The following is a 13,386-nucleotide window of genomic DNA, read 5'->3' as shown; positions in this document are numbered from 1 at the left end:
TCACACGGTGATTCGCTCGCGCAATGCAAGCAGCCCTGGAAGCCTTTTAATCATCCTTTCGCTACCGTTGTCATCAGCTTGTTCGAACGCCAGCGCATCGATGAATCTTTTCTTCTCGGCAACGCCTTCGACGGTAGTTGTCGCTGCAGCTTCCACGCGTCTCGTTAAAGCGAACCACAGACGTGGTCCGCGAGACGATCAGGTTACTCTCCGCAGGCTCCTACGGCTCATGTTCCTTTCGATTGTCTTCTACGTCTGCGCGATACATCATCATCCTGCAGCGTGTGTAAAATATAGACTCACAAAATTCGCCAGGCGACTGACTGTTCTTCAACGGTTGCCGAGGCGCTCTGTTAAACAAAAGAGCGAAAATAGTTGTGTGCCGCGAAAACAATGCCAACCAGCTAATTCTTACAATACCATATTAATTTTAGTCCAAGTTAACTCAAAAAATTAAATCACACCAGTAAAATAAAAATAAAAATTCAGATCTGAAAGGGTTAAGCACCTCCAAACTTTTAAGTAGCTTCTTCGACTGAGATTCCCATGTTGTCATCCCTAGATGTAATAAGAGCAGTTGCTCGGCGCTTTCCAAAGTGTAACGTATCCTGTCTGGAGAACCCTAGCGCGGCAAAGAGACGCTGAAATCCGGATTGTTTGCAAAGTCACGGGCGCGTATCCGTTAATCACTTTCCACCCCCGTGGCGGTGACCGCAGCTATCAGGGGCAAGCTCGAGGGTGTCTCGATAGCTCGATAGCCCGTTACAAGCCCGGAACCGGGTAAAAGCGGTCGGGAAGCCGGAAGAGAAAGGACAGAATCTAATCTCTCAGAAGCGACGCATCGAATATGCAAGATTGGGGATCTCAGCGTCGAATATGAAGACAGAGACAGTGGCACCGGCTAAGGGTGAGGGGACAGAGACGGAGGTGCAGAGGGAGGCTTCTAGTAGAAAAGGCTTTTCTCGGAGGTTAGCGTCGCAATCTCCATCGCTCGATTGGTGTTTCCACTCCAGTGGCGCGCACCATCACCGTGATAAGAAATGCAAGCCCGTGGTCGTCTACGGGCGACGAGTGGAGACGCCGCCGCCGTTGGTCGAGCCGGGGAAAGTGCTTTCCGTGAGATTGCCAGTCGGGGCGAAGTCGGATTAAAAATTCGGGGAGAGACCGCCATTGCGCGTACGGATTCGCCGTCCTTTGGCACCGCTCGATAATAGTTTCGAGTGGTCGCTGACCATTACGGGGGTCCCCCGTTGCGCACCAAATGAGCATTCCTTCTCGTAATTGAAGCACGCGGGGATACACTGTACGAATCGACCGCGGAGGGACAGCCTGGGGAGGAAAACGAGGGATCCCGAAGCACTCTTGCCCTGTCTGAGTGCCCGACAGATAGAGAAGCAGGGGAGGGAGGCGAGACTATTGCTTACCGGGAAGCGCCAGCCTCTCTTGGACTTTGCGAGCTCCGTGTCTCCGGGCTTACGCGAGAAGGATGACGACTCAGGTTAACACGCCCTTCGAGCCCTTCGGGCACTAGACATCCCGGGAGGATTCCGCGGCTGACGTTAGATCACCGCTCGATTCCGACAAAAGCTGATCTCCGTAGTTCACAGCGGAAACATAGACGCCATGAAACGTGTTGGAAATCCACCTGCTCGCCACGTAGCAGCGGAATTTTAATCGCAGTCACCCGGTGATCTCTGACGAGGCCCTTTGAACTCTCCCCCCCCCCCCCCCTCATGGAAAAGTATGTCGCTTCGGATTAATGGCGGATACTAATCCCCCAAGTTCCTGCGGACGCGTGTATCAATTGTACGGGGGCTGAAGTACACCGTCGATAAAGGTACACGGGAACCATTTTACCGCGTATCGGATAAAAGTGGCTAATGTATGCGACGGCGCGAGGCTATCTGAACGTGTATGCATGGCGCGAAGAACGTTAATACCTTCCCCGATTTCAAAAATAAATTAGATCGTCCTTTCCAGCAGTGCCGCGTCCCCCCCGTGGATTATACGACTTCCTTATTTCCACCATCTTTCTTGGGCGTAGCTCGCACGCACGTGTCAGTGCTATCGTCGCCAGCCACGCACGCGAATCAAGTATGCAGGAATATTGTTATTATGCGGGCCGGCGGGAAAAAGGGCGCCATAGTTTCGCATCGGGATGTCTTAATCGTCGGCGAAACCGAAATAGCTTGGGCTAGGACGCAAGGGGCTGAACCGAACGCTTTCGTTCGTTGATATTCTTCACCGGAAGCCTAACTTCGTTAACAGAATATTCCCCAAATGCGAGTACGAGGATGTTCGCGCGGCTGCGTGGACAAATATTACCGCTCCTATTATTTCTTGTAATTATTCCCCGTAACAAAAGTACTTCCACGATAATTTCCCCTTATGCTCGGGCGCCCTTAATCGTTATCGCGTACGAGCTCGTTCGTGAACCGACCCCTCCGCAGACTGGCGTACGTGTGTATCGTTAGTGCGTATAACGAGGAGCTGGCAAACAGTTTTCTCGTGTTCCTCTAAAGTTGCTGTTTGAGAATTAGACTCGGCGTCCCTAAAAGCAGCCGATTCTATTAGCCGGAACTCCAGTTTCTGGAGTCCATTCGCGCCAGAATTTTGCACTCGCAATAGAGCGAGGGTGGTTGCGTTCGGAGGGATCGAGACTCAAAATATCGAAGGACTCGGTTCATCCTCGATAGACCATGACGGTATTCTTCTAGTTTTCAAGCACTGTACATTCTGGGGCACGAGGATGATGTTTCAAGATATCCCGGACTCGGTGACGTAGGAAGACATTACTCGCAAAGATTCCCAACTCGTTTCTGCCAGCGGAAGCAAACACCTGTCCCAAGCGACCTCCTGAAGGAATCCAAATCTCAATGAACTTAACCCGCGACCTACGTATCTCCGCAGTTCACCGTCGACGGACCGGTAGAGTTTACTCTTCGTTACCTACAAACTGAGATATGGTAGGGATGTTGGGTTAGGTGCACCCCAAAATCTCGGAGGACTGCCCCGATAACCATTGCTCGACTAACTCTTGCTGTCGAAGGTAGCGGTCACGTGATCCAGTTTCGTCAGCTCTTCCCTAATCATTTAGCAATGGTAGCGCGCGTATCGATCGGTTCAGCGCTCGCGCGCCACGCATGGTTCGTCGTCGCGCGACACAGCCGATAGATTGGACAGCAAATTACGCGTCAATTTCTCTCAATGAGACAAATGGAGCCTATAGTTCGTTCCAGGAAGAAAATCAAAGGTGAAAGGGAAGAAAGTCGGTATTATTGCGGTACAATTGCTCGTTTGATTTTAAACTGGAATGGGAATACGTTTGCATAAGTGAGCAGCAATCAGTCATTGTTCCATATTTTTCGACCGCGTTACGGGCTTCCACTCGGTTAGGTCGACGATCCGAGCGTGATTACTTTGCAATTTTTTCGATTAATCATGCGTGGCCGCGATAATTCCTGAGTGCAATCAGGCCTTGGAGTTCCATCGTATCCCTCGTAGCAAATAGCTTCCCACTAAAATTGAAAAATCTATTTTCTACTGTTACAATTAACACCAAGAGCAAACAGTCATAAAACCCACGCAGCGCCGTCAAGACCAGCTCGAAGTTGGCTCACGAACCGTAATCAAACAGCAGACATATTAGGACGCTCTGAGGAACCGGGGACGCAAAGACGCGTTCAATATTTAACATTCGATCTGGTTCGGCTAATCGAATTCCTGCGTTCCGCCTAAGGGCCACGCGCTGAAACTCTCAGTCCAAAAGAGTTCCAAGCGAGAGGAGAAAAGGAGGAGCGAAAACATAGGCCCCGCAGTAACCTCGAGAGCTGATGCTCGAGAAGGATGGCTAACCGACGACGGGTTCCACTTCTATTTTATTCGAAGCGTCAGAAATAGATCCGAGGAGAGCGTGAGAATTCGACAGTGGCCGTAAGCGTGCGTAAGAGCGCGTAAGAGTGCGTGCCCACGCGTTGAATGCCTCAATCACTGCGGGCTGATTGTGCGTATCCAGCCGCGTCACGTACCTCTTTGTCCGTGTGCCAGTGGACGCGGGGCGCGTCGACGTGTGTGCGTGGCTGGCGTACATTCAGCCTGCGGACCGTTTAAAAAGGATCTAAATTGTCTCGAGGAACCCACGAGAGGCAAAGGGGAACGGAGAGGAGTAAGAAACCGCTAGAACGGAGGGGGCTGGCGTACGGTCCCGAAATACCGAGCAAAGCTGGTGACCTATTAGGATTTTTGGGTCTTTAGGTTGAGAATCCGCATTCAGTGGCACCCACGATAGAAATATGTCTCTATCGCTATTCGATTCAAGTTCCATCCAAATCAGAAGCGTGGACGTGTCGGAATGTCGCCCTAAACGCGACGGTTCCGGACGTTGTCTCGACGGCTGAGCGTGCACAGCGATGCAACGCCACCTGAAAAAGAAAGCACGGGGTCTCTACGCGAGCGGAGAAAGGCTCTCCATTTTCAGCGGCAGGGTCCCGCAACGAACGGTGTTTGGTTTAGATCGTGCGATAGGATTGAGACCGAGAGCCTCGTGGGCCGTGCGTGCGAGACCCGGCGGGGAAAAGCCACGAAATGGTGACCTCAGGACAAAGAGTCGTCGAGGCCCGGAGGGCTTTGTCGCGGCTCTTAGTGGGCGGACACCGGTTGGTATCGAGCTAACCGTCGATTTCTCGGTTATTGCTGCGTATTGTGGACACTGCGAGCAGGTGGAAATAAAGCAGCACGAACGTAGGAGCCGGGGCCAGCGCGAGAAAGGGAAATAAATCGAACAGGGAGGAGCCAGATGAGCAACCACCTACACTCCGGTGCCCGTTATAGCGACACTGCAGGCGGTGGAGTGCAATAACGCGATATTGGAGGAGCGAAACGACAAACCCCAACGGATAGGTGGGCCGGGGTTGTCGGAGGAGCAGGTGGGGGATTAATAAAAGCGAAGAAAGACGCTCCCGCAAATGACCGGACCGGTGATCCGAGCCTGGACAAGGCGTTTCGGCTTTTTCGATAAGTGGATCGCCGCGTTTCAGGCTAATTAAAACTGGACGATGGCCTTTGTCAGGGACCTATGGTTCCCTGGTGGGGAATCGACAGCAGACTTTGAACACGGAAACCGCCCCGGCGACCTGCCTCGATGAACGGCTATGACAGAAGGGCGCCGAGCTTCTCATTATGGAACCCTCCTTTCGGAATAAAACGAAGTAATTAAAGTTGGAGATAAGGAGGACGGAACGCCGTGGCGGGAAATTACATCGCCTCCGGTAACGGGTGCAGGATGAGGGGGGGGAAAAAAGGGTGAACAGGATTGAAATTTTGTGCTCGATTTTGATCGTTCTGCCTGTCACCGACAGCGCAAACCCCTTTCGCTGAGGATTCGTTTGGCTATAGGGATCCTGGTATTGTAGTGGAAGTACCTAGTCGAGGAATGTAGCAGAGATAGTCATGCCTTATCATGGATGATATGCCCTTGGTGGCCAGTCAATCCTCGTTCAACTCCTCGCCACTTAAGCATTCGCATCTTCAACGTTTCCTTATTCTAACCTATGTTTTATTTTTTGTTTCAGGTAAGTTCAGCTCACATCCTACTTACACGAACCAGTCCAGGTTTTGGTATGTCCGATAATTAATTCAGCCGCTTTCTCTTAAAATTTAGACACGGCGAAAAAGTCACACCGTTCCAAAATGGGATTCGGTGGTTGTCATCGAGTTTTAATTGTCTCGAATCTAGGCGAATCTTTGTCACACCGAACAACGCGATACACGACCCGAGAGCGGCCAGCGACAATAGCAACGCGCGTGGCTGGGTGCGATCAAATTTTTCGTCGTCTGTCGCTCTCTCCCACGGCGCTACATTTCCATATGAACGCCCGGTAATTCGATTGTCCGTTTTTCATAAGCGCGAGCGGGCAGGACAAGTGCACGAGCGATGCAGCCGGTAGTTGCAACACTCGACGCTATGCATGATTATTAACGCTGGGCCGCGCCCCTCGATCCGCGTTTCTCCAGCCGGGATATTTTCTCCCGTACCTTCGTAGCTTTATAGACACTCGGGATTACGTTCTTCCGCCTGGTTGGCTTTATTACCAGCCAGCGCCCAGGAAGTGTTATCGAAAATCTTCGACGTTGCGCGTTGTCTTCGTCCGAGGCAGGGAGGGGATATGTTTACAGCCGATTCCGAGGTGCAGGGAGACGTTGCGTCACGATTTCCTGTCGCACTGGGTACCCCCTGGTTCTGGTTACCTACGGCATGTTTGCTGATATCTAACTCGTTGGGTCCAATCTGTTCAACGACTGTCATTCACTCGGTTGTCACCGTTATGATTTCCTGCTAGGAATCGTTATTTTATATCCTTCGGGTGCTGGGGAGATAGGCACGGAAGATTGATCAGCGTTGATACGAGGACAATTCGAAATGAATTATGCAAACGGTATTCGCTCTCCTAGGTGTTGGGTTTCCTATCTCCCTTTCTTCTCTTCAAGCGAACCTCTCATCCGAGTCATAGGGAAGCGGTTCCATCTTGCCAAGGAGTCGTTACTCCCATGCATGCTGATACCAAATACCCCTAGGTCTTAATCCATGTAGGATAGATTTGGAGCACGTTCAACAGTGCTGACTGGTTCCCAGGGTAGGCACCTGACACACGGCCAGTTTCGCAAAAACTGCTAGGCTCAGCGACTCGACAATTTTGTTGCCCTCGGCGAATTGTCCAGCCTCTAAACAACGGGGACCAATCTGACGCGTCAAAAATCACGCGAAGCGGGCGTAACGGGTCGCTTAATTTCCCAGGGACCCTCTAATGAATCATAGCGTGAGTAATGATCGGAGGAGGGGCAGGAATTCTCTGGTGTCGTCGGGGCAGTCTTTTCCCCGGGCACGGTCATAATATAATCTTCCCGCGAGTAGTTACGATCTCGAATTACATTACGGACGAGGCAGACTGTGGGACGATCCAGCATATTTGTCAAAAGAGAACCGGGCGAACCCGTCAGTGTAAGGTTACAGCCCGAGCGATGGGTCGATCATTGTCCTATGGCGGTCGGTTCTCCTCTAGTGGCGAGTGGAGGGACCTCTAGATCTAGGTGCCGCCACGTTATCCCCTTACCACTAGTTAAAGACGCAAAATGAAGTTCCTTCTTTCATAAAGTTCAACTACTTAGCTTTCCTCGATAACTGGGTCTTCGTCCTAGGCCTGCCGGGCCGTTCAAAGATCGGTGGAGGGCTGGAGCCGCAGGAATTTTTCAGTTGTCCTCGGGAGACGCCGCCACTGCCTGACCACGTGCGTCCCGTGGGTATCCCCGTGGCGCGTGTGTGTGTGTGTGTGCGTGTGTTTGTGTGTGTGTGTGCAAGTACGGTTGAACGCGTCGAGAGCGCGCGATGAAGATTGCACGCGTCCGCTTTCAATCTGGTGAAACGGTGTCGAGGGTTTTTCGACGTCGAGTCGAGGTTTTTCACCCTTTGGCTGCTAATGGCGGCTCCGGAATCGCGAAGAAAGTTCCCGAAGTTTCTTGTTCGGAAATTGTTGCCGTCCGTTGGGGCCAGGTACTGCAGCCTTCGCAGAGGAAGCAAGAAGTAGAAGCACTTGCGCTCGGTGGCCTGGGAAATGTCGGTTGGATAGGGTAGCTGAGGGAAAAATCAAATTGGGAGTGGCAATTAATGGGAATGCTGAAGATTGCATGGACTGATGACTGTCTGGGTTGGCAGACCTGGATTAGAGGTCGCATGCAGGTTTAGTCTTTGGTCTTTTTAAGACATTCTTGATCAACTACACTCCTGTTTGCAAACTTATCTGACCAAGTAATAGCCCTGGAAGCGGTTCCTCCAGATAGGAGGAACGTCTAATTACACGTCTAATCCAATTGCGCCTGGGGAATTTCCGGATTTGTCGTTAGAAAAACGACTGGTTAGAGTCGCATCTTCCTGGTGAGTCGCATCCGGGTGTCCTCTTCTCTTTTTATCCACGTCTGACTCGATAAAGGGGCCACGGTTTGGTCTGCGACATAACTTCGACCACTCGATTCGGCAGATGTGTCGGACAAATCATGTTGCGAACCGACCGGCCGCCTGCGACCGCTCCGCCTGGTCGATTGGGGTCAATTAATTTCGAGTTAACGCTGTCCAAAGATTGGTTATTGCCTTAACTCGGACCCTCGAGAAAGACTGCTGCGGTCTTAGCAGGAACGCAAGCTTCGAGAGAAAGCCAAGTTGCGCGGATCTAGCCGAGCTGCACCCGCAAACATGCTCATTGTCAACCATCGTCATCGGTTTGGACCAAGATTCGGCGAAGCATCGTTTACAGCGAAGGAATTCTAGAGGGTAACCGAGTACAAACTAGCTGCCTAATAGCTAAACAATTAAACGACGTTACCGGGGGGAAACTTTCGGTGATTCCTGACCACCGGAATGGTTATCTAAACCCTCCCATAACTTGCACCAAGAACAGGAAGTTTACATCCCGGGCAGGATTCAACGCAACATCCTCGACTACAGTTGGCGAAGAAAAAGCGGCCGGGTCATCGTCGAGCGTACGTTCGTCGGAGGGTTTCTCGAGGAAGCTAGGAAGAAGCTAGACAGTAAGTGGATTCCATGAGTTTCCCAGACAGGATTAACAAAACCTCCGAGGTCCATTGTCTCGACTGGTTCCCCAGCTTCGATCCCGGAGTTTCTTAGCTAATTTCTTGGCGCGCGCACCGGCGGCCCGCCGACGGAAACGGGCGAAATTGCGCGCTCGCTAGAAGAACGCTCGGGAAACGGAGGGGATGGGGTTCGGGACACCTTACAGATAAGGTCGAAAAGGTAATCAAACTCTCGCCGGCGTGGCTATTAATTACCGGCTGCTGCTTACGCGCCACGAATTCCAAACTCGTCGCGTCATGCGCTTCTTCCTCCCCCGTCTACCTGTATCGTGGCTGAAATTCGACGTTGCCTCCCAGCGTCGCGACGCCTCGCCGCTGGCCCGAGACTTCGCGAGGTTTGACTTTATAATCTCGCCGGCTGGCTTTTGGAATGAAATCCCGGCCTGACAACTGAAACCGTCTGAATAAACATGAACGGTTCCGCCGACGGGGGCGAGACACAGCTTCTCGCGTAATTAGCGCGAAATACGTAATTTGCCGCGGCGACGAGCCTTCTGGAACCTTCGTCGCCTGCCGTCGAGACATCGGCGTTCATTGTGCTCGGTTTTGGGATGCGCCGCTTCCGCGGGCAGCACGTGCTGCGCGAGAACTGCTCGAGGATTGGCTAAAGTGGCCCGTGATTTTCGTCGAAGAGCTCGCAGCGGGATGATATCCGCACTGTTGGCTACGCGATTACCGTCTGCGAGTGGTTCAGTAGTCTGCAGAATTCTACCGACGGGATACAGCGAGGGCTCCATAAATGCACAAATTCGGGACTGGACGAGTGCATTTATGGAGACAGTACTTTGTCTCAACGAGACTTATCTTCAGAATCACAACCTCTATCAGCTGTGGAGGTACTCAATACTTGGCCAAGTTGACCTCCATAGCAACAACGCCTCGTGTCATCAAAAGGGGTGCACGTTCCTCAACGTTCCGTTAATCTTCGGCTCTGAGTCGTCTTACTCCGAAATCAATAGCACTCCGCAGGGCTCCCTCGGTTATCCGGCGCGATAAATTCAAAGATAGACATGGTATTTAACGCGTCCCCCGTTAAAACGCGATCGCAGCGGATTCGTATATCGAGTCGCGGCGCTGGGAATCGGGATCAAGTTAACCGTCCTGCTTCTCCGTGTGTAACAATCGTCGAGTGCTGCGGTAAGCGCCTTACAGGATGTACAGCTTGACGCATGGAGGGTGCAAGAAACTCCGTCACCATTGTTTTCGGCTTATAACCCGCCCTAGGGCGCGGTGAACTCTCTCGCTCAGTCATCTCGTGCCTCCCTGTCCTTCCGGGGTCTTGATTCTGTCACAATAAGCGAGCCTTCAATGGTTGTCCGCTGAGACCGCGTTGTCGTCGAGATCTCTCGTTCTCCCGCTCGATCCTCGAGAGATTCTTCGACTCGACGTTTCATGAACGATCCGTACAGCCTAGGGCTCGTTAGAACGGTCCGATTGCCCGCGCCGCTAACTGGAATCCAATGAGCCCTCTCGAAACGGACCAAGAATTCCGCGAGAAAGTGGACCCTGCGGCTTGCAACGAATCGCCTGCTTTCTTCGAGAAAAGTTATCGTCGACTGCTGACCACGCTACATTGACGCCAAGCTGGACAATCGGAACTCCATTTTCACCCAAGGAGGGACAATTAAAAAGAGATCGTTCGTCTTGACTTCGTGAGCGAGTAGTCAGCGGAGTTCTGTGGTTTTATACTCAGCTCGGGAGTCGTGGAAGGGAAGCCCGCTTTCAAGGAACGTTTTAGGAAGCAATTTAGGGTCGCCCACGTCCGCAGCGGACGCGGTCTAAAAGTAAACACGTAATTCGAATTTATTAACGTCGTGATTCTTCTTTTTTCCGCGCTGCGACCGGTGGCCGTGATGAAACGGGCGGAACGAGGTTAATGACACAAGAGCGGCCGACGTACGACGTATCATTACGCATCCTCCGCCGTCATTACGGTAATTTCGCGCGGACGAAAACTTCGGGACGAATAATTAAACCTGTCCTGGCGGCTGGCGAGCCGGTGCTCACGCTGACTATCATCGATAATAGGAAAGCACTTCGCGTAATTTCGATGCCCTCTCCACCGTTTGCCCGTTAATAAGTCGAGAATGCCTGGGCGGCCTGTTACGAATTCATGCGGCAAGTTCAATTTCGGCCAGGCCGGATTCAATTACACGCGTGTTTAACCAATTACGAAAATGAGCTCCGGCTGCTTCGATGTTCCCGTATGGAGAGTACATTGTATCTTCGTGTTTCTTGATCTCCGTTGATGTTTCCGAAAAACTAGCTACCCAGCACACTCTGCTGATAACGCCACGATGATAGGCTAACCCTATGCCCAAACTGACAGTCGTGCGGCGACAAAATCGCTCGTACCTCGATTCGTCCGCTTCCAATCTGCCCGACGAAACATCCCTTCTTAAAGGTTTGCCTTTTCCCGCCACGCAAACTGTCTTCGGCCACGTACATGACTAAATATGGTCACGTTTTGTCATCGCCCGTTTGCATCCCTTTTTCTCGAGAGGATCTCGCGTTGCCGGGCCTGACTCATGGGGTTTTCCACCGAGTCAAGGCTAACGGTTCTTCTGACCTGCCGGTTTTTGTCGTCGTACGACTGTGTATTAGGACAGGGCGTAAATGTTAACCCACGAGGAGCGCAAACAAATGAACGACTCGTCGCCCAACGTAAAAATCGAATTAGGAACAGCCCCGCCAAGCAATTCTCCCGGACTCGGGGACGTTGTCTCTAACTGATTACGATTAACCGCCTCGGTTGTGGGGTGGGGTTTCATTCCGGGGACTGTCTTAAAATTACAAGGACGGGTCGCCAACAGCGCGATCTCTGATACAACACGTAGGCTAGGACGAAGTTAAACAATTTGGGATCACGTAGCAGACGGAGGAAGTAAAGGCAGTTAGGGGTTTGGGTGGAAAGAAAGGTAGCCAAGGAACTGGAGAATTGGATGAGAATGGAAAAGTATTTAAGAGACTTTGAGATTATCGGGGTTGGACACCTGAGGTACGCAGGGTGCGGTTAAATGTTGAGGTCAGACTTCAGGTGTACGATGTAGAAGCCTTGGCATACCATACCATCATCACCCCTTCATTAGAAATAATTTACAAAGACCTGTTACTGCCAGAATTTTTAAAAACGAAGACGATTACGGGTCAGCAAAGAGTCTGATTGATCCGCGTGTAAAAGGAAGTGACAAATAGCTTGCCTGGACGCTGAGACGTGGTGAGAAAAGGAGGGTTGTCTTAACGATCGGTCCATGGGTTCGTAGCCGTTAAATGGCAACGCGAAGCGCATTATCGCGGTCTCACGTCCCGAGGTAGCGCGTCGAAAACGCTTCGGTGTAACTTTTGCTGGTCGCTTTTTATCCTTTAAAGCCTTTAGTCGGCCGGAAGTATCGGATTACGGTGCTCGTGTACTTGCGTACGGCTTTCTGGGCGCTCGTACCTTTCCTATATACGCGTATATATATACGTATGTATATACAAGAGATGGACTTAAATCCCTCGTCCTTTCTTCTGATTTTTTTTTTCTTTTTTCGATAGGGCAAACGAACGCTGTATCGGCAGGGAATTAAGACGAGTTTATTCGACGGTGCGCGGCGCTTTCAGAAACGGGAATCAGAGGCAAAGGCGAAGCAGGAATGGACATACTAAATTCATGGCGCAGTCTCAATCGATCGGAGTTACCGGAAACTGTCTTATATTTCGGATTATGTCTCGATAAAGAGCTCCTTGTCGTATTTAAGGTAAATCCCTCGAGTCTGTAGGATACGGAAACCTTTTCCACATTTGAGCCGTTTCTATTTCAATTTATGACCGTTTATCTCTCAATTTAGTAACCTCTGAGGCAGTACGCAATTCTACCCACCTTGGATCCCGAAGGAAACTGCGCTCTCATCGTGCGCAAACGTGCCCCGGTCATTGTCGAGTCGAGGAATCCTCTTGAATCGCGAAATTAAATTTAAATCGTTCCCGTTCGGTGGGAAAATTCCTACCAATTCCGCGGAAGAATGTCCCAGGGTACGAGAGTTTGAAACGCCATTAAAACGATCGCCCTTGCCCCTCCCCCTCCGTTCCTTCAAAGCGACGTATCGCTCGATTAATTCGAGAGTTGTCCAGAACAAGGTTCGCTGGGGGTCTTTAACCGAGTCCCTGTTATATTTTCTTCTTCTTCTTCTTCTTTCTTCTCGTCCGGCTCCTTTTTCGACCGGTGTTCTCGTCGGTTCGCGGCCGTAACAAGAAGTTCTCCTCGGGCTAGCCCGAGAAGAAACGGGGTTTCCCCCCCGGCGTGGCGACCTGGAATTACGAAGTCTCGATACGCGCGGCGAACTTTCCGCAGACGTTGGGCGAAAGCGGCCGGGACGGTTTTACAGGTGTGCCTTTTCGAATTATCCGGCGAACTTTAAGTGAAAAGTTTTTTCTCGGTGGCCGGAAGGGCAGCGGTACTTTGTAGCAACCCTTTGTCGGCGTCCGCGCCTCGTCGCGTACAGGTTTATTTTACGCGAACCGCGCCGCGCGGAATTCCTAGAAACGTTCAAAGTTTCGGCGAGGGAAACGGGAATCAGGATGCACGGAGTTCCTGGACAAGGTTGCCCCAGCCGCTCTTTACGGCGAAATGCGAGCGGAACGCCGCTAAGGAAACCATTATTGCGCGATTCGGCTTATCGTACTGGAACGTAGAGAAGGACAGCGAATTAAAGGAAGAGGATAGAGCTGAACTAGTGCATTTATGATAGACTTCGTACATTCATT

At 51.5% G+C, this 13,386-nt stretch overlaps 2 protein-coding genes across 2 annotated transcripts in view; one reads left to right on the top strand and one right to left on the bottom strand.

The window, feature by feature from the left end:
* LOC128894494 (uncharacterized) overlaps window positions 1-5,608 on the top strand; it is a gene marked incomplete at its 5' end in the record, with an annotated part of 31,845 nt that extends 26,237 nt beyond the window's left edge. Inside the window, one exon of the mRNA XM_054156255.1 lies at window positions 5,571-5,608. Within this exon, the coding sequence (XP_054012230.1) occupies window positions 5,571-5,574 (4 nt within the window). The remainder of the gene's footprint in view (window positions 1-5,570) is intronic.
* Window positions 1-13,386, bottom strand: part of LOC128893903 (uncharacterized) — a 380,105-nt gene that overhangs the window by 87,547 nt on the left and 279,172 nt on the right. The gene's annotated exons all lie outside the window — the stretch shown is intronic.

The sequence above is a fragment of the Hylaeus anthracinus genome, unplaced genomic scaffold (assembly GCF_026225885.1).
Source record: "Hylaeus anthracinus isolate JK02 unplaced genomic scaffold, UHH_iyHylAnth1.0_haploid 0, whole genome shotgun sequence".
Lineage (NCBI taxonomy): Eukaryota > Metazoa > Arthropoda > Insecta > Hymenoptera > Colletidae > Hylaeus > Hylaeus anthracinus.
Note: the sequence above shows the minus strand (reverse complement) of the source record. Positions and strands in the feature narration are given on the sequence as shown.